The sequence below is a fragment of the Cyprinus carpio genome, chromosome B2 (assembly GCF_018340385.1).
Source record: "Cyprinus carpio isolate SPL01 chromosome B2, ASM1834038v1, whole genome shotgun sequence".
Taxonomy (NCBI): Eukaryota; Metazoa; Chordata; class Actinopteri; order Cypriniformes; family Cyprinidae; genus Cyprinus; species Cyprinus carpio.
Window position 1 is genome coordinate 15,493,642 of NC_056598.1, and position 20,725 is coordinate 15,514,366.

At 35.3% G+C, this 20,725-nt stretch overlaps 3 protein-coding genes across 4 annotated transcripts in view; all 3 read right to left on the reverse strand.

The window, feature by feature from the left end:
- Positions 1–799: 799 nt before the first annotated feature.
- best4 (bestrophin 4) lies at positions 800–5,074 on the reverse strand. The gene is made up of 10 exons (XM_019119717.2): positions 5,020–5,074; positions 4,771–4,931; positions 4,337–4,431; positions 4,012–4,245; positions 2,663–2,817; positions 2,500–2,577; positions 2,264–2,419; positions 2,101–2,181; positions 1,862–1,998; positions 800–1,234 (listed from the first exon to the last, which is right to left on the reverse strand). The coding sequence occupies exons 2-10, from the start codon at positions 4,920–4,922 to the stop codon at positions 943–945; spliced, it is 1,380 nt and encodes a 459-aa protein (XP_018975262.1). The 5' UTR covers positions 4,923–4,931; positions 5,020–5,074; the 3' UTR covers positions 800–942.
- A 2,313-nt stretch (positions 5,075–7,387) lies between these two features.
- On the reverse strand, positions 7,388–12,452 carry LOC122136195 (insulin-like growth factor-binding protein complex acid labile subunit). 2 transcript variants are annotated; one of them, XM_042718297.1, is made up of 3 exons: positions 12,298–12,452; positions 9,603–9,766; positions 7,388–9,515 (listed from the first exon to the last, which is right to left on the reverse strand). In XM_042718297.1, exons 1-3 carry the CDS (start codon positions 12,308–12,310, stop codon positions 8,571–8,573), a joined length of 1,122 nt encoding a protein of 373 aa, XP_042574231.1. In that variant the 5' UTR covers positions 12,311–12,452; the 3' UTR covers positions 7,388–8,570. The 2 variants fall into 2 exon arrangements, with proteins under 2 accessions (XP_042574231.1, XP_042574230.1); XM_042718296.1 differs by having other exon boundaries at positions 7,388–9,766.
- An 801-nt stretch (positions 12,453–13,253) lies between these two features.
- The window catches only part of LOC109106361 (zinc finger protein GLIS1), a 30,919-nt gene continuing 23,447 nt past the window's right edge, over positions 13,254–20,725 (reverse strand). The window contains exons 8-10 of the mRNA XM_042718299.1: positions 14,702–14,841; positions 13,917–14,024; positions 13,254–13,839 (exon numbers count right to left, since the gene is read on the reverse strand). Of these exons, the coding sequence (XP_042574233.1) occupies positions 13,733–13,839; positions 13,917–14,024; positions 14,702–14,841 (355 nt within the window). The 3' untranslated portion in view covers positions 13,254–13,732. The remainder of the gene's footprint in view (positions 13,840–13,916; positions 14,025–14,701; positions 14,842–20,725) is intronic.

Sequence of the window (20,725 nt, forward strand, 5' to 3'; positions counted from 1 at the left end):
AAATAGATTACACATCTCTGCATGTAATATCAAATGTGTTTTGTTTTGAAGGGCAAGCCATGGAAAGTAATGGCTTCAAAATAAATGAAAATCCTAAAAGTTGTAATAACCACAGATATATAATCATTGGTTTATGCAGTTTTATTTAAGAAATTGGTTAATCAAGTTGGATTAAATCAATGACAGCATATAGGTTAATGTCAACTTCCATGTTTTAAAATTTGAAGCTGTGTGAACAAATGAGGTAAATGGAACAATGGTATATTTGCAAATTAACTTGGATTTATAAATGCTGTTCATTAATCGCTGGATGAGACAAGTTTACTATTCACCTTTTAGTTAACTTTTTTAAAAGTAAAAGCAAATATTTAAAAAATAATGTATTTCTTGATAGAGGAGCTGAATATCTAGCTATTATTCCTCAGTCTTCCCTTCTCATTATCCTTCAGAATTCATTCTAATATGATTTGGTGCTCAAGGAACATTTCTTATCAATAATGTCAATAGTTTTGCAGCTCAATATTTTTGTGGCAACACCGATGCATTTTTTCCCAAGATTCTTTAAAAGAACAACATTAAAATTTCTTTATAACTATTTTAAGGTGTCTTTGTTACAGGCTACATGTACTTACTATTATAAGAACAATAAATTATGCATAATTACATGCAAGTAACCCTAAGCTAAACCCTAATCCTTATCCTAACCTTATAGTAAGTCGTTTCGTTAATATTACTCAGTACTTAAATATATAATTACACTGTAACAAGGACACCTTAAAATAAAATTGTCACATAAACAATTTAGTGCATCTTTAATGAATAAAACAATTTCAAGTGTAAGCAGTGATGAGGGTTCAAATATTGCAGCAAGTATCCTCTCATCCTTGACTGTCCCAAAAAATTCTTGCAAAGCAAAACCTGACTGGGTAATTACACATTTATCTATGGCTCTTGGTTTGCTTGTCCTGTAGTTTCAGGTGACCCCAAGAGTTTATCATGGCAGACGTGTTGAAGAGTCATGTGTTGTTGCTGCAGTGGTGATGGGATGCTGCTCTTGGAAGGCTGTTCAAGCCTCGAGCGCTCGCCCTTACATTTAGATCTGCAGCAAAGACATAATTGTTGCAAGCTCTTGTTCTTCTGCTTTTTTATTTTGTGTGTAGTCGGCCACACATTGATGGCAAGCATCTGTGTCTTGGGGTTTGGTAAAGGTTCCTCGTTATCATCCTCAAGTATCCTAATAAATACAGAGTACCAAAAGTCAACAATGTACAAAATCTATTAATAGTTCACCAAAGAATGAAAATTCTGTCATTAATTACTCAGCCACATGTCGTTCCAAACCCACAAGACCTTCGTTAATCTTTGCAACACAAAAGGTATTTTTGATGAAATCTGAGAGTTGTGTTGCTGTGTATGGAGGGTCAGAAAGTTCTTGGATTTTATCAAAAATATCTTAATTTGTGTTCCGAAGATGAACAAAGGTCTTATGGGTTCGGAACAACATTAGGGTGAGTAATTAATGACAGAATTTCCATTTTTGGGTTAACTAACCCTTCAAAAGAGTAAATCACAAGGATTTATAAATGAATTCACAACTTACAAGTTTCAAATATCAGTTTCCTCATTAAGGAAATCGTTAAGTAATTGTGTTTGATAACAGATAACATTTGAAGTTAAACAAGAATCATATATTAAATACTTGGGCCATACTTTTGCTTATTTGTTCAAGTTAAGTGACCAGCCGTCTTACATGACTGGAATAATGATATAGCCTACAGTATATTGAATGTTGGCGGTATTAACATTACATATCTTTTTTGATGGATGAATTATGGATAGGTGTTACAGTCTGTCATTGTACCTCATGTCATGTGTAGAACCCATGAAGACAGGCTTCATAGTAGCTGAAGGATATGAAAGACCCTTATCCACCCAGTATTTGTCCTTCTCAAGGAGAGGAAGATTTTGATGCATGTCATCTACAGCTAGCATGGAAACCTAGATTAAATTAAAAGCATTGCCACGAGGGGTTATGATCGAACATGTGCATCCTTTGAAATGGGTTTACTTATTGATTCATGTGTGTATTGATTTACTAACCTGAATGTTGCGATCTATGAGTTGGTTGGTCTCAAAATCATCGTCATCTTCTCCAAATGGGTTGATTATAAGTTCCCCTACCTTTAAGAACGTGTACCCTTCATTTTAGAGAAATCAAACCAATTATGTAGTACAAAATATGCTCTTAAACCAGCAATCATACCTTTAACCAACCAGCGTAAAAGAAGAACTCCAGTAGAGTGAAAATGGGGATATAAAGGTCCAGATGAATTTTGTCTTCATCAGGTTTCTCAGGTTTTACAAACTGCCTCCCAATTAGGCAGAACATAAAAAAGGAGTACACAGCCACCGTCACTACCTGGATCCAAACAGAAGTGAGATGAGCAGAAGTTCATACGGTGAGCTACACCCATGAAATATCTGTCAGATGAGCTTCACCTGTGTGTACACCAAGGGAATGCTTATCCAGTCATAGTGGAAGAGCATGCTGCATTTTGCTCTATAGTTATTCAGCTCCTGACAAAGGGGAAGAAAGGAAGGAATTATTGCATGTGCTTTTATGGCACACATGCATCATCTTGACATGTTTAAACACACATACATCCATGAGTAGACGCAAGGCTATGTCATCTTTCACACGCCCTTCTTTTCTTGCTTGTGATGCCAGATTTGCAAACCATGCAAGTGGCATCCAGTATTTGTTGAAGTCAGAGTACAGATGGTTTAGTTTTTTGAGCTCGTCTGCGGTCATGAATCCTGCAAAAAATAATAATATGCCAAATAAATGCTTTCCAGAGTGTAATTCTGACTAATTCACTGCTTTTTAATAAGACAATGACATGCTGCAATAGATATATTCTTCGCAATCAAGTCAACTGGAATGGCACATACCAGTGGCTTAGTTTTACACCACTTCACTGCCAAGTCAAAAGAAATCATATTTTTCCTTAGTCTGCATTTAATGTAATTGCAAGAAATGTCTTTTTTTTAGCTATCCTTGCAAAAACATACATGACCAGAGTAGTCTGATTCACAGATAAATAATTATCAACTGAAATTTTTTTTTTTTTTTTAGTGAATCAAAAACACACAGCACAACTAGATCAGTCCGCTTCACAAATAAAAGATTCTTATGAGCCACTTCTTTTTAGTGAACTAAAAACACACAAAGTGACCAGATTTGGCAACTTCAAAAATAAATACCAACAAACACAGAAACTTAACTTAATGTTCCCATTTGGCAATTTTTGGGGAACCAAATATGAGCATTCTGGAAAATGTTCTCCAATCTAACACTGTTTTATCGATTTATGTAAAGAAGACTTGCCTGGCTAGCCAACAGAGAACATTATATGTGTGTTTTCACAACATTGTGAGAACTAAAAATTGTTAGCTGAGTGACTCTTACAAGCCTGTTATTAAAGAATAAAAAAATAAATAAAAAAACATGACCCAAGTAGTCCGATTCATGAACAACTGGCTCTTATGAGACGATCCTTTCTAGCAAATTAAATATGTACAATGCTACCATACCTCCATCCATTGTCCAGACCACTTATCCTCTACGGTCACGGGATAATGTGAAATAAAGTTCTCCAACAAATGGCTCTTATGGGCCAGTTCTTTTTAGTGAATCAAAAACATACTTTTAGTGAATATATCATAAATCTGAATTAGGTTTGAATCAATCTAACAAATCCTTAACTGAATTAAATACATCATAACAGCTAATGAATCATTGTCTGACTCACTTACTGAACTGCAATTTATAGCTACTTTCAGCGCCTGTATGAAGAAAGTTTTTTGTAATTATACTAGTCTGTAGAAGTAATAGCAATTCTGTAGAAAACATTTGCAAAGGTTCCATACTTTATTAGAGATTTGTTACACCTTGAAAAGTAATCCAGGACTTCTATTCCTCCCAAACATTTTCAGATGCGAACTTCTTACCTGCCTCGACAATGTCCTCCAGAGCTGGGAATCTCTTGCGTACTCGTGTACTGATGGAGCGCAGGATGAGGACCGACGACAGGTTTGCATACCTCATCAGAGTTCTCCTCAGAAGACGGCCTCTTTCATCTGTGCCGTGGACATTTCCAGTTACGACCATCATCAGGTTATCTGGCAGGGGAAAGCTTGTATACTGACCCCACCAACGCTGAAACGCCTGGGTGACATAGAACCCTAACAAGCACCACAGACCAGTTTAACTTAGTACAAGGAACCCAAAGAGTTAATAATATCATGTTGCTATAGTCAGAACATTTATGCTCACCAAGAACAAACGACATAGGGATGAGTTTAGCAAATTTGTTGCAATGTCGTGCAAGTCGCTCAAACACCTCTTGTTGTTCGTTATTGAGGACACACCTGTAAGAAGCAATATGGATTGATTGAGTTTTGGAGGGACAACAGTTCTTCATGTGTGCACTCGAATAACCAAGGCCAAGGCCATATCTATCCTGTATATCTCTAACTAGAAAACTAGTTAGAAAACTAGTTAAAAAAAACTAGTTAGTTTTCTAACTAACCTTAAAACTTGGCCTTTCAGTATGAACTGTATTAGCAAATTACAAAAAGTGGCATCTTCTTATGACTTGGCACTCAAAACATTGCTCGCTTATAGTTTGCTGTGGATAAAAATCTTCAGCCAGAAGAATGTGAAATTGTAAAAAATGTGGATTATTAATGTTTTGAATGTTATGATACCTGTATAGAAAACTGATGAAGCCGTACAGTAAACAGAAGACCAGGAATTCTCTGTATAGAAGCTTGTAAATGCTTCCTTTCCATCGGAAGAGTAACTTTGAGAAGCCTCCAAACTTAGCATTGGCCACCTTAAGCGTGTAGGATACCGTCATGGTAGAAAACTAGAAAAACTCAAAGAATTAAGAAGTTTTCACAATTCTGAGACACATTTGTCATATAAAATAGTCTTTTTGTTGTTGTTGTTCTTACCTTAGTGCTTCAAGCTCGTCTTCTTTTAGAGAGAAAACCCACCTTGTGTTTTCTCCTTTATATATCTGTCTTTAATGTGGAACTATCAATCCATCCTGTGATTTATGGTTTGGGAACCCAGTTTAAAAGAACATGTTCATGGTCAATGTCAGTTTCACACAGGTCTCCTCATTATGAATGATTACTGTGTGTTTATAGTTATAATTTATGACAAGGTATTTATCACTTGATTGTGCAGTTTGCAAATTGTCTTTTAAGTTCTTTGTTTATAATAATAATAATAAATAATAATAATAATATAATAATAATTTTCTCTTTTTGCAGTGATTCCATAACCATCTTTGGTTTCCCAGAGAACCTTAAGTGAACAGTTCTTAAAAGAACCACTTTTCTTCCTAGTGTGAAGAACATTTTAATGATCTGAGAATCCTTTTGTACAACAGAAAGGTTCCACAGATGTAAAAGGTTCTTCATGGAACCATAGATGCCACTAAAAAAAGAGTGTGATGCATGTTAATACTAATATTAAATATGAACAACCATTAAAAGGATTTAGGGATTCTTAGATACAGCATGTGCAATAAAACATGAATTTCTTGAAAGGCCATAAGCAATTATAATGGTAGATGATATCAAGTGCAAACATATTTACATAGCTGTGTTATAAATCCTCTTTCGTATCTCCGTTATAAACCATTCACATGTGAACTGCTCATTGACAAAAACACCCAAAACTAGAGATTCTTTATATCCAACCAGTCAGTCTTATTAAAGGAAAAGAGATCATTTTCTAACACTGTTGTTATACTGAATAAATTTATCTTCAATCATTTTTATCTATCTACAGATGTTCAGCAAACATTAGGGGGCAGTAGACACTATAAGGAAAAGAAAGTACGGAGTTACTCCAGTTTTGGAGGCCCATCACAGCACTTCAATTCTCTTCATACAAGCTGAACACCCCTTCCCTCCCTTGATAAATAAAACAAAAGCTTGATCACATTTTATTATTATTTTTTTTTTTTAACCCAGACTTCCCCTTTAGACATTGTTTACATATCTTGTTTTCCAGCTGAATTCAATTAGGTTAGAAGAATCATACATGTAAAACACATCAAGACAATATTCAAACATTTAATTTATTTTAAAAATTATAAATGAATCAGTAAAAAGAAATAATACATGATCACTTTTTGCTCTTAAAGGAACAAATTGTCATTCAAAAAAAAAAAAAAATCATCTCTGTTGAATGGTTTTTCAGTAAACATAATTTTACATTTTGGTTTTAGCAAAACCTTTCTGGTAATCACTAAATCAATGTCTTTGCTAAAAATTGCAAAGCTTTGACCATGATTTATATGTTATTAGGGCATGTTCATATTGCAGTGATGGTTTAAAAAAATACATTAGCATTTGTTCTCAGTTGTAATTGTGTCTCTTCAGGCACTCTTTAAAAATAGAAATTTCACAACTGCAAAGTGCCCACAGAGCTTAAAATATAACGCTCTGTCCCACAGCAGGCAGGTAGAGATGCCTGTGAGGCCATTACAGCGCTGCAGGTTTTACTGGAAGGAGTAACCCAATGCTATAATTACAAACTCCCACACAGGAGGAAATCAGAGCTAGCTTTCTATTACCGCTGAGTGATTTCAGCCACTAATGAATGGGCTGGGTCATTATGGGGACACAGAAGCAGATCTTGTGAAGGCCAGTGTGAGACTCTGGAATGGCTATATTCATTTCATACTTGTTCCCTTAGGATTGAGTGTAATTAAGAAATGCTTTCGCAATTTCAGTTAAACAACCAATGATTAGAGCCTGTAGTCCAATTAACTAACACTGAAAGAGTTCAAAATCAGTCACAAAAACATGCAAAACGACAATTATGTGAAAAAGCATTTATTTGAAGCCAACAATTAAATATAATTTCTCATTTTTAGGATTGCTTGATGATGTCACAAGTTAACATAATAAATTCATACAGAAAGTCCAGTGTAACTCATATGCACCCAAGATCACAGAAGTTCAGTGTTGTTTGACCATCACTCTTTTCTGACCTTTTTGTTCCCGATCGTAGAAATTGTACTAGGTTTGATCATAGACATAGACATGGACAGTGTTATTGTACAGTATATTACTTATATACTGTTATAGTATTTATTATTATTTTGAATTTGCTTTCATTTTTATATTTTCTTATATTTTTTACTTTTTCATTTTAATTTTAGGTGATCTCTCATGTACTTCTGTCGTCTTTATTAGATTTTTAATATTACTTTAGTTTTAATTTATTTTTATTTCAGTTTTAGTAATTTTAGTACTTCAGCTTAATTTTTTTTTATTTTTTTGTGATTTTGGTACTTTTGTTTTTTTTTTTGTAGTTTTCACTTTTCATCTAATATTTATATTTTATCTAATTTCAGTTTTATTTCAATTAACGAAAAGACAGTTATAAGTCATTTTTTAGGTTAAAGTTGAGTGTTACTTGTTCTGAATGGTGTACATAACCTGTCCTGCTTTATTTAGGCTTTCCACTGAAATCTGCTTATGTTAAATTTGACTTGCTGAGTCAGTCTGATCTTATCTAAAAGCCACTTCATTTGACTAGTACATCTATTTATGTTTATTTGATTATACAAGTTTTTAACTCGCTAAAAATACATTAATTATTAACAAAGCCAAAATTATGATTACATCAGCTGAGGCCATCTGTGGAAACAGGCTAGATAGTATTGACTAAATAATCACTGTTTTCAACATTTACATAGTTACATAAACAGTAACCCTCCAAAATTCTGTGTAGGAGAGAAATGTTAGTCCATCATACATCAAATTTGAGCAGATTTGATTACTCAAGATAAAGACCAGAGGCTGAACTGTGGTTCTGTTTAATATTCTCTTGCTCTCTACTGTTACTTTTCCTCTTCATGACAATATATAAAGTTATATGTGACACCAAATACATTGACTCTAAACACTGTAACTGAATGTGACACACAAAGTAATATTACAATAATAAAACTTCCCGTCTAAATTACAGTAGAGGACGAAGATATAAAAATCTCAATATAATGAAAATATCCAGGGGACAGCTATATGATAGCTTATCTAGGCAACAGACTGAGTCTGCAAACAGCTCCATTTGACACTTTATCAGTACAGTAATTCATTCACGTTGTATGCAAAAGTAATGGCTTCACACGGTGCAGTGACTTCCTTTAACAGCAACGTTCACTGTGCATTTGCAACCAAAGGGGAAACATCCTTACTGAAGGTGCAGTCACATTAGCAACATTTCAGCAGAATTTTGTGAGCAAAAAACTGCTCACACAGATGTCACTTTCAAACCAAGCAGCTTTGTGTTGGCAAGTTGTGATCAACATGAGCAGTCGGTAGCCTCTTCAAATAAAACTCTTCTTCTTTGCGGATTCTTATTGGATTGACTGGATTCGCCCATGAAATTTGACCAAGAAAAACGGTAAATGTGACCTCACCTTCAGACTTCCCAAAACATCCCAGTATCTCAGTCAAATGCATCATTTCCTGTACTGTCATGAGAGGTCCACACTCTCATACTCTCCATGATCAGAGTCCTCGATTTCAATCCCGGGAACCAGGCTGTAGTATTCAGTGGACTGGGTCAGGTACACCTTCTCCCGATCAGCTGAGTCCTTCATCACTTCACTCACACTCACCGTGTCCAGGTCCTGCTTTCCCGCGGTCCCTTCTGTGGAGCAAGTGGACGGCAGAGGGGCCAGTGAGTCTGCAGAGCCCAGTTTGATCTCCACCTCCTCATAAATATCCCGAGTGCTGCCCAACAAGTTGGACGAGGGCTGAAGCATCAACTGGTTGTTCAGTATGACCTCCTTTCCACCGTCTACAGATACTGCTGACTCCCCAGTTGGCAGCTTGGCATGTGGCCACCGTCCGTTGCAATGGGAGTTGTTGGATCTTTTGCGAGTCGGGCTGAATGATGAGCTGTCTTTCCTCTTCTTCTTCCTCCCACAGCACCAGCAGAGCACCAAGCTTAGGAGGAGGAACAGGGGGAGCAGGATGAAGAGAGCGGTCAGGTTGGCCAAATGGCACACGTCACTTGTCTTCAAAGACCAAACAGTCTGTCCTGCGAGATTCTGAGGAGAGGCACAGGTCAGATTACCTACGAGGTCCTGAAGGCTGCTGGAGTTGGTGTGAGGGCCACCTTGAAGGCCCTCCAACAGCGAGCATGTGCAGGCCCAGGGGTTTCCGATGAGCTGCAGCTGCTCTAGCCAAGGCTTAAGCACTGAATGAGGTAGAGCGCTCAGCTGGTTCCATCCCAGGATCAACGTTCTCAGTTTGTCCGAGCTTTGCAGAAACTGCTCAGGCAGATGTTTCAGATGATTTTCTCCCAGATCCAGTACTTCCAAACTATAGGCTTTAGCTAGGAAGTCATCAGGCAGAGATGTCAATCTGTTCTGGCCGAGATCCAGCTCTCTCAATGAACTGACAGCATCACCAACCTGAGTGTGATCAATGTGACTGATATTACATTTACTCAGGTCCAAAACCTGCAGGTGTGTATTAGACAAAAAAGCTGCCCAGGGAACCTGGTTGAATGTGGATCCTGAGTAGTTCAAGCAGCAAGTGTCACTGGGTACCTCAGATGGAAAGTGAGACAAAATGCTGGCAGATGGACACTCACATTCCTTAGCACTTCCTTCAGTCACATGCAGCATTCGGAGAATCCAAAACCAGCATAAAAAGATGAGTCCTGTAAAAAAAAAACAAGGATTAAAAAATAACTTCACACTTATCATATTTAAACAGTGAAGTGTGGCATGATCATGAGTGGCACCAAACGGAATGACAAAACTGAAACATCCATCTATTAAAACTATGTATTAAAACTTAGTTTTAGAGCTATACTAATGTTTACAAATCCTCATAACATACTGAACTAATAAGATGATTTTAGTGTATTATTATGTGTGCCATCACATTCACTTAGTGCATTTAAATAATTTGACATCATAATGTTCTATGTGAAATCCTGGTTCCATTCAATTATTTTCAAAGAATTCTGTAATTTTATTAAAATTTTTAAATATTATTTTATCATTTTTAAATTTTATTTTGTTTGCAGTGGGACAGATATATATTATATATATTTATAAATATTTAAAATGATATTTATGAATAAAATTATATATAATTAATATAATAATATGTATACAATTTATAATATACAATATAGAAATAATATCTAATTTGTTATAATATATTAATCTTGTTGTTTATTGGCTTTTATTTCAGCATCACTGCAGGTACTTAAGAACATCTTTCACTAAGAAACACTGAATTATTTTGCCGTTACCATAAAACATCAATACAATTCAACCACAAATAAATTACTGTATTAAAATATAGAGTACTAATCTAACATCTGACATTCCATATTATGTGATTTCTAAAATGTGCATTCATTTTTAAGTCTACACATATAAAGGGATAGGTGATCTCATGTATCTTGTAAATATACAATAAAGATATAACACAATATTTATATATTTTACTAAAATGTTGAAACTTTGAAAAGTGGTGAGGTTTACAGTGGAGGATTCAAAAAGTTGTCAGTTATATTGATACTGTCAATAACATTGAATGTTTCAATGTATATCAAAGATGATAAGAGATGCTGACAAGTCAGACCACTAAAACAAACACAAAGTGCTACAGAAAAACAGTGTTTACACAGTCAACCAACAAATGACTATCCGATTCTACATCTTAAGAGTGAAATATCACATGCACTCTTATTATTTCCTCGCTCTCTTTCTGATCTGCTGTAGCTTGACCTCCAGGGATCTGCTCGCTCAGGTTGAGCAGCACAGCAACATGGCTGGGGCTTCTGCACTGTTGTCATTTGTGAGGGAGTTGGCATAGTGATGAGGTGAGTCGGGGATCAGGAGTCCACACTTCACAGAGAAACATCTTATCTGGCAACCATGCAGCTCACGGTTGGTTGGGAACTGAACAAATATAGGCTATCACTCACATACTTTGATGGCTGCATGAGTAAAAATAAGTGCTTTGCTGTTCATGTGTAATACTTTGCTCCAATATCTTTTCGCCTGCTGAGAGGACTGTACATGTTTTCGTTCCCCCGCAAGTATAGGCCTGGCATCAGACTTTCCTGATGTAAACAATGAGAGTGGAATGTGCAAACCCCCTGACAACACAGACTATCCACATCAGGAACGAGGGATGAGGAACCAGGCCAATCCAGCCTTGCATTCAATACTGCTGAAACACTCATTTTAGTTCAGATATCATCAACTGCTATTTGTTTACCCAACACCGGCCTAAAGATTTTCTGTGTCTGAGAGAAACAATATTGGCTTAAGCTCAGCAAGGAAGCCCTAACAAAACAATCACCTACATTTTGATCTCTCCTACATGCAAGCGGGTTTGTTTTTCAACCACGATGGAAAAGTTTCATCAGCTTCTATTGTTTGATAATGAGCTAATGATATTTTCTATCCTGTAAGCCTAAACCGGACCATCACAAAAACCTTGACCCAAACAAACAACTAGATGCTGTCAGCTATTACTGTAACTAAATATTAATAAAACAAATCCAGTCTTTGTGAGGAGAGAGGAGCTGAGGGATTCAATCATTTATTATTTATAGATGTAACTGGACTAGTCCTGAAAACATGAGTTCACTTAAAAAGAGAAATTACTAAATATTTGGGCTGTGGAATAAAGAAACTTTTTTTTGTTTTAAACCATAACAGTCATTTTGGCTGATTGAGTTATCCATAGCCTGTATTGTGTAAAGAAGATCGATTCTTTGAGGTTAAAGGTACAATTGGAGCAAGGTTTGTTCCAACTAAACATGTTATATGTTATGCATAGGCCTACTAAATAAAAGTTTTTCTAATGGTTTAAAACGATGGGTATGATCAAACCTATCCTACATGATCTCACGGCAGAACAATGTGCACTGTTACACCCAGTTCCAGCAGTTTCCTCTCAGATAGCGGATCTTTTATTTTAGTCGAGCGCAACTTCACAGTGCGTCTGCTTAACAACATAAAACAAAAATAAATCAATACAAAACAGGACGATTATGACTGCAAAGCAGAAACGGTCAACACATTTATTATTCATAGGCCAAGGACTAAGGCAACTCTCTTCATGTACAAAGTTTTTACCGAAGCAATTTTAAGTTTACTAAAATTCATACAATGGGTGCAATCGTTCCAGAACAAGAGTAAAGTGTTAAAAGTGCCGCTTTACCTTCAGGTGTCATTATTGTGAGCTGTTGGTGGAGCTGTCATTCATTCAGATCACCTCAACACGAAGCGCTTACAGCAGCAGCCCTATCGCTCTCTACTGCACAGTCTCTCTCTCTCTCTGTGTGTGTGTGTGTGTGTGTGTGTGTGTGTGTGTGTGTGTGTGTGTGTGCTGGGTGTGTCCTGATCCACACAACACCGGCTGGAATGTGGAAATTCTGCTTCCTGTGTGTGTGATGCAGAGAGAAAGTGTGTGAGTGGGAAAGAAACTTACCTTGCAAGGCAGATCTCCTTCATTTAGGCTACTTCATTGGCCTACTGTGGGGTCTGATCCCCTTATTAATGACTTGAATATTAGGGAGGGGAGACTCTTAAAATTGTATATTTATTTTACATATAGCTAACTATATAGGTTGTTAATTTCAACTGTATTTTTAAACAACGCTCCAGTTAACCCAAAGGTTAGATAAAAGTCCACAAACCAATTTGCTAAAGACACTCGCATAGCAACAACACGCGTTTATAAATTATTAATAATTAATAAATTTATAAATTGTGAGTATTTATCACTTTACTTGATTTTCCAATAGCCTACAATTTTTGTATAATATTTACTTCTTTAAGAGAGCTGAAGTTTAGCTACTTGCTCACGGCACTGAAATTTATGAATTTACTTGTATAGTGCTTTTCATAATCTTTGTTGTTTCATAGCAACTTTACAGAAAATGGTGCTAGGTCTGAAAGTTTTAAAGCCCCCAGTGAGGAAGTAAAGATATTGATAATTTAAAAAAAAATCGCACCAAAAGGATTTTAGCCAAAAGTGAAACTAAACTACCGTTGGATTAGAAAGAAAGGGACGATTTTTTTTTTCAGGCGTTATATTTGCGTTAACCACAAGATGGCAGCATTCTTCTAGTATTTTCTTCTTTTAGCCTGCAGATGATCATTTCAAGGTCAAACATCTGGAAAACCTGGACAGACAGATAAAAACAGTGGGATGCTCTTTTTTTCTTAGTTTTTCTCTAATTTAATTGTGAAAGAAGGCAAAATGGTACATCATATGATACTAACATCACATATTATGAGATAGAATATAATGCTTAAAAATACAACAAAACAAAGAATTGTCACGTTACCAACTCAATGTAAACAGCATCTCTCCTCAACATTCTCTGTGCACACTCAAAGAGAAAATTACAGTGTCTATTTAACATCAAAACATAAGGCTGTAACATCATCATCATCATCATCAGTGCCTGATCTGAGGAGTTTCTCTGATTTTTGATGCACTGCTCGAGGATTCTCTCAGAGGACGTTGCCTCACACAGTTCTCTTTAAAGAGTCTTCATTCCGAGCTGACCTTTCTCAAAGGCCCATGCTTTCCTGTTGCTCCTGCGCTGCTGCTCTCAGGTGCAGTGGACCAAAGGTGTGTCTCAAGTCTACAGAGAGCAGATCTGACTGAGGCAGCGCTCATAGATCCCAACTGGAACGGGACAGGGAGGGGGGCGATTCTCCCCTGACTGTGTGTCCTGGGATAGGCTGTACCCTGCCAACAAAGAGAGAGGTTGCAGAATTAAACCAGAGATCAAGGCGAAGAGCTGACTGGCATAAGCTGACACTTACCAGAGGAGTTCATACACGTAAAAGGAAATCCATTTTGGTCAAAATTATGCAGATCATCTCTTCCATTGCTGGAAATCTGCTCAACTCGATTAAAAGTGGCCTGAAAAACTAGACAGAGACACAGAAAGTACAGAATTAGCTAAACACATTTTATTGCTGTTTGATACTTCATATTAGTTTATATTCCCCCAATAAAAAAAAGAAAAGAAGAAGAAACATCTTTTTAAAATTAAATCACCTCAATATTTAATTAAAGGATTTATGGAGCATCCAAAATAAAATCACATTTTGTTTACAAACGGGTCTAATCATCTTTTTTCCTGCTTAGACCCAGTTAACATGCACATGGATCTGATTAACTGATCTAATTTAGTGGTTTTCGAGCTGTCGTCGAACACTGATTTAACAGAGCCAGATTTAAATCATTACCACTCGTTATTATAAACTAACCACGTAGACAATGGGAAACAAGCAAATGCAACTATAAATCTTTAACAGCAACAATGAGCCTCTTCATGAAATGCTCTGTTCCCGTAAATGAAGGCCTTCCTGAAACAGGCTGTAAAATCGGTTGAAGGAGGTATTTGTCCCAGACTTACTTTGCTGACTAACGCTGCTGTGTTTTGTAAAGTTAATGCATATTCCAGCATTAGTGCCAACAAGTTGTCAGTTTGCGGAAATATTGGGAGTATAAAGCAGCAGAGTGAAGAATGCCTTGCACCAGTTTTTTTTTTTTTTTTTTTTTTTTTTACATTAATGAAGGTAACACAGAATAGCTTTCTTACCGTGGTGATTTATTGGTACTTCATGAAACATCTGGTTGAGTTTTTGATGTGGGTTTGGGAAGGAGCTGTGTTTGTCAGAGACAGACTGGACCTCATTGGTACCACTGACCAGGTTGATTCCACAAACCAGTGGAGAAAGTCTGAAATAACCCAGCAGTTGCTTTTAAATTCATGCATTCATGTCCATAATCATGCACTAAACTTCCCTTAAATGATTTATTTAATGGCCTTTAATGCTCTACAACAATCTATCTATCTATCTATCTATCTATCTATCTATCTATCTATCTATCTATCTATCTATCTATCTATCTATCTATCTGTCTGTCTGTCTTCACAATCATTTATTTATTTTTATTTATTTAGAGAATTAAATCACACCCATATTTATAGATCAAATATATCATATCAAGAATATATATTTTAAAATGTATTTTCTATTTATTTTCATTTTTACTACATTCTATTCTATACTATTCTATTCATTCTAGTGCATGTCAAATTCAAGAACTGCTAAAATGATTATGTAAAACCCTCACACAACACAAAAACAAACCGTTCACATATAAACCGTACCTAAAAGTTGTGGTCATGACTAATATATTACTCCAACTACAGTATGTAGAGATCAGTAAGCAATGAAAGAATGTTACCGCTGGTAACTCATTCCTCTTGAGAGCCCAGCATAGGCTATGACTAGCCAGCAATGAAGCATCATGACACACTTTATGTGGAGCACAGTGTTCATTTAAATGATGTGGTCCCTCACAGAGAGGCCCTTTTTTGTTATTCATCAGCATTGGAGATGCTTTTGTCAATATAACTCACATCTGCTTAAACAGAGCTACATCCCAGTGAAACGTAACCAGTCATTATTAGACAATCAGAGAAAAATAGTTGTCTTTAAAATTAGGACATTAAAATATTGTGCTATGGTGTAGATACCCTACTACAGTGTGAACAAGAGATATGAGTAAATCGAGAAAAGCATTCCTTCATTCGTTCATGCTTTAAAAGAGTGTTTATTAATCATCTCGGAGAAAAGAAAGGAAACCTAAGAAAACTTAGAAATATGAAAATATGGAACAGCTACAACATTTAATTACACATTCAACATACAATATATGCACAACATTGATAATATAAATGACATGATACTGCTGATGAGTTGTGGTACTCCAAAAATATAATTTTCCATGTCCACTTTGTTCAACATTTATAGAACCATAATATAATTTTTTATTCAGTGTTTTTATGTAAAATTGACATATTTCAGGAGTTTCAATATTTCCATTTGTTGAAGGTATTTTTTTAGGTATTTTATGGGTTTGTCCATATGTGTAATAATTATTAAGTTATTATTATTATACATTTTTTGTTTCATTATATTTCATTACATTATAATGCAATTTTGTTTACATTAATGTTTATATTTTGTAATCTTTTTTCTTTCGTTACATTTCATTATGTTATTTTCTTTCTGTTATTGTTAATACTGTTATTTTGTAATCTTGTAATTTTTTGTTTTAGTTGATTTTATTACATTTTATTACATTTCATTTTTATCTATCTAATTTATTTTACTGCTCTTATTCATTTGATGATTTGGACATTGTTTTGTAGATGTGTACAGGACCAGGAGTCCAAGATAATGTTTTCTTCAGGGAAAACACATTTGGTTTTCTTTATACTCAGAATTTGGGATGGGATGGGATGTTTTTGAAAATACATTTTACTTTGTTTTGAATGTAACTCCAACTGACCCATATTATAAATGATATTAGCAAAACATTTTTTAAAACTGGAGAAAAGAAAACAAAATCCACCTTGTGCCTGGTAGTGCTGTGTCCTATCACAGGGCTTCACAGCATAAGTGAGGCAGATAAGTGTAGTGTGTGTTTGTGTGTGTGTGGGAGCCCCGCAGCGCTGCCATGTGTGTGGAGCAGAGGGCTGTGTCCCAATAGAGCGGCTGTCAGCACAAAACTCAGAAAACAGCTCCACTCTTCATATTTTTACAGCGAGCCTCTCTATACACACTAATCGCAGCCAGCTGCCCGTACGCACCCTTAGGCTGGAATGAGAGGAATCTTTCATGCAGCGTTTAAAAATCCCAATTTACCCATCATACTGATCTTCCTCTTGGTTGACAGAGTGTTATTTTCGGCTAGCACACTGCAGTGAAAGACCTGCTTAAAGATGTTTTAGTAAGGTATCCTGTCATGTTTGAGGAGCTCATTAAATAAGTGAATGAAATGACTCAACTTTACAGGGCAGGAACTTTCATCTTGGAAAAGATTTTATGGATCCAACAGTCTTCCTTTTAAACTCACAGGTGAACGAAAAGTTATTACTAGTAGCAAACATTGCTTCGACTACTAAAGGAGCTCCAAAATCACTTTAATGCATCAAGTCATGAAACTTACAGTATTTAAAAACAGCGGGTACACAAATGTTTAAGTGAACTGGGCAGGAATAATACATCGCCAACTTACCAATAATCATTTTTAGATTTACTGTAGATTTAATACTTTTCAATTAGCATTTTTAGATTTATGAAAAACAAGATTTTGGGTTACATTTAAGATTTAATGGTCCATAAGCATTTTTACATTTATAAACATTAAGAGTTAATATTAAAAAAGGTCAAATATAGGGTTACTTCTTGAAAGAAGATTTTTACACTTCATATAGAAGCTTTATATATTATTTGATGAAAAATACAGTAAAAACAGTAATATTGTGAAAAATTACTACTGTTTTCTATTTGAATATACAGTATTTTAAACTAATTCATTCCTGTGATGGCAAAGCTGGATTTTCAACAGCCATTACTCTGATGTCTTAACATTTCTTATTATTAATCAATGTTGAAAACAGCTGTGCTGCTTAATATATCTGCAGAAACTGTGATACATTTTTTTTTAAATAGTATACATTTATTTGAAATAGAAATCTTTTGTTACATTGTAAATGTTCTTTCTTTATTTAAAATCTTGCTGAACCCAAGCTTATGCACGGTAGTGTATTTTTTTGGTTTTCAATAATTCATTTAAAGTGGTGATGTGATATTTGACTTTTTAAAAGTACAAAAAGTCCTATTTAGTATGATAAAACTGCATGCATATAAATGACAAAATCAGGCATGTCTCATACATTGTAATGTAAGCATATATCAAACAGAATGATTCTTTTGTCAAGAAAATCTAATGGCTAATAACTGATAAAAGATCAAATGATAACATCTGATAACTGCTTTAAAAGAAAGCCCATCAGCATTCACGCACATTTACACAAAAATGAACCGCACATCACTCAAAATCTCACATTTCATAACAGGGATTTGAAATAACAACAATACTCAGTAAGCAAAGTCTCCTAAATGCTCACTTTCTGCCAAATGAAATAAATTTTGCAAAGGGATCAGATTCTGATGGCAGGAGTTAGGAAAGACAATTTAGTTATAAAATGTATAATATCATTTAAAACCCATTTGGGGAAAAATCTAGCTTTCTGTTGTGGGACCACAAACCTAAGCCTTCAGTGTTTCTGTAACACAGTCAAGCGCAGGATAGCTGGCAACCGAGAGTGTGCGTGAAGTGTTAAGTAGGTTCTGGTGATATGTTTTGTTATTTGATAAAAACACATTTCCTGTTTACAGCCACAGAGCTTGCTGCACTGTTTTTTTTTTGTCACATCACCTCAAGAGTAATTGTTGTTTACACAAAAGCGAGTCATGGCGTGTTTCTCTTTTCCGGACGCATCTGGATAAGCAAACGTTCGGAAACAAACATTGCCTGTTTGTGGTGAGTGACAGCATAACAATACACTTCTTTAACAACAGCAATAAAAAAAGTGAAATATTGAGAAGAATCATTACAGCCATTCCTATAGTAAGAACTGAATTTTAATGACCACAACAGTGACCACAACTGCAAAAAAAAGAAAAAAAAAAAATTCCCTATGATCCCTGATTTGTCCATATGGTAAAAGATTGAACAAACATCTTAATGCAAGACATCTAGATCAGATCAAATCCCTACTCAATCAGCACATATTTGCGTGACAGCGCAACAGTAACACTTAGAGAACGGGTCATGGGTTAACTGTGTGCTGTAAAAAGACCCATGCGAATGCATAATAATAATATTTTTCTACTGAAGAAACACGTGTCGCCACACTTCATAATGTCTTCGTTCTCAGGGAAGGGACGATTTGCTCCCATCGCATCGGCTGTGCTGTTTTCATGTTTCACATCACAAGCACATGTTGCTAACTGCTGTGGTTGACGCACATATATGCACCGCAGATGGAGTCCTTCAGTCAGTGACAAATAGCCAATTAGACTCACATAAAATTGCTCCCATATGTATCAAAGAAGCAAACTAGATGTTTCCATGCTGTATGTTTGCTAAAATGTATATTCGACGTTCTATATCTGATCAATATGAAAAAAAAAAGCTGACATTTGAAACTAAAGTTCACTACCATCCCAATACAAAACAGTGCACTTAAAGAGATAGTTCACCCAAAAATGAAAGTTCTATCATTAATTACTCACCCTCGTGTCGTTCCAAACCCATAAGAACTTTGTTCATCTTTGGAACACAATGTTGGATATTTTTAGGAAATCTAAGAGCTTTCTGGTCCTGCATAGACAGCAATGGAACTGAAATGTTCCCAGGCCCAGAAACATAGCAAGGACATTGTTAAAATAGTCCATGTGACATCAGCAGTTCAATCAGAATTTTATGAAGCTGCGAGAGCACTTTTTGTGCGCAAAGAAAAAAAAAAAAAACACTTAAAATCACGTCTTCCGCCATTATCAGGAATACTTCTGCATGTAAACAATGCATGCGTGTGATGCTGCCGACGTAGAACATGCATCGTGCCTTGTTTACATGCAGATGAATGCATGCTCATGCATCGTGGTACTCTCTGTAACGGTCCCCTACAGTGATGCAAAGGAGAAGAATTGTTGAATAATGTAGTTATTTTTGTTTTCTTTGTGCACAAAAAGTATTCTCGTAGCTTCATAAAATTGCGGTTGAACCACTGATGTCACATGGACTATTTTACCAAAATCCTTACTATCCTTACTGGGTCTGGGAACATTTCAGTTGCATTGCTGTCTATGGAGGGTCAGAAAGCTCGCGGATTTCATCAAAAATATCTTAATTTGTCTTCCAAAGATGAACGAAGGTCTTACGGGTTTGGAATGACATGAAGGTAAGTAATTAATGACAGAATTTTCTTTTTTTTTGGGTGAACTATCCCTTTAAAAATAGTTGGGCACACTTTTCTCACAAAAGCAGTTGGAATTTACTGTACAGTTTACACTTTCGGTCAAAAGTTTGGGATCAGTAAGACTTGTAATGTTTTTTTAAAGAAGTCTCTTATGCTCATCAAGGCTGCATTTATTTGATCAAAAATACAGGAAGAAAATAATCTTGCAAAATGTTATTACAATATAAAATAATGGTTTCTATTTTAATATCCTTTAAAATATAATTTATGTCTGTGATGCAAAGATGAATTTCCATCAGCCATTACTCCATTAAAGTGTCACATGATCCTTACGAAATCATCTAATATGCTGATTTATTATTAGAATTATCAATATTTGCCACAATTGTGCTGGCAAATATTTTTTTGGAAACTGCAATAAGTTTTCCAGGATTCTTTGATGAATTAAAAGAACTGCATTTATTTAAAATATTAATCTTTTTTAACAATATAAATATTTGCTATAACTTCTTAACAATTTAACATCCTTGCTGAATAAAAACTTCTTAACAATTTAACATCCTTGCTGAATAAAAGTTTTAGTTTCTTTCAAAAAAAAAGAAAAAAAAAAGAAAGAAAGAATAAAAAATTGTACTGACCCCAAACTTTTGAACTGTAGTGTATATTGTTAGGAAAAAATTATTTTTTAAATAAATGCACTTTTTATTCATCAAAGAATCCTGAAAAAAAGTATTACAGGTTCATATATATATAATATATATATATATATATATATATATA

What these genes read in the sequence shown, in the direction of transcription:
- best4 (XM_019119717.2), bottom strand. Translation starts at nt 4,922, where the DNA reads ATGACGGTATCCTACACGCTTAAGGTGGCCAATGCTAAGTTTGGAGGC. An exon ending in TTCATCAGTTTTCTATACAG is followed by an intron (nt 4,432 to 4,770) that starts GTATCATAACAT and finishes TGCTTCTTACAG; the next exon opens with GTGTGTCCTCAATAACGAAC. An exon ending in TTCCCTTGGTGTACACACAG is followed by an intron (nt 2,420 to 2,499) that starts GTGAAGCTCATC and finishes GTTTGGATCCAG; the next exon opens with GTAGTGACGGTGGCTGTGTA.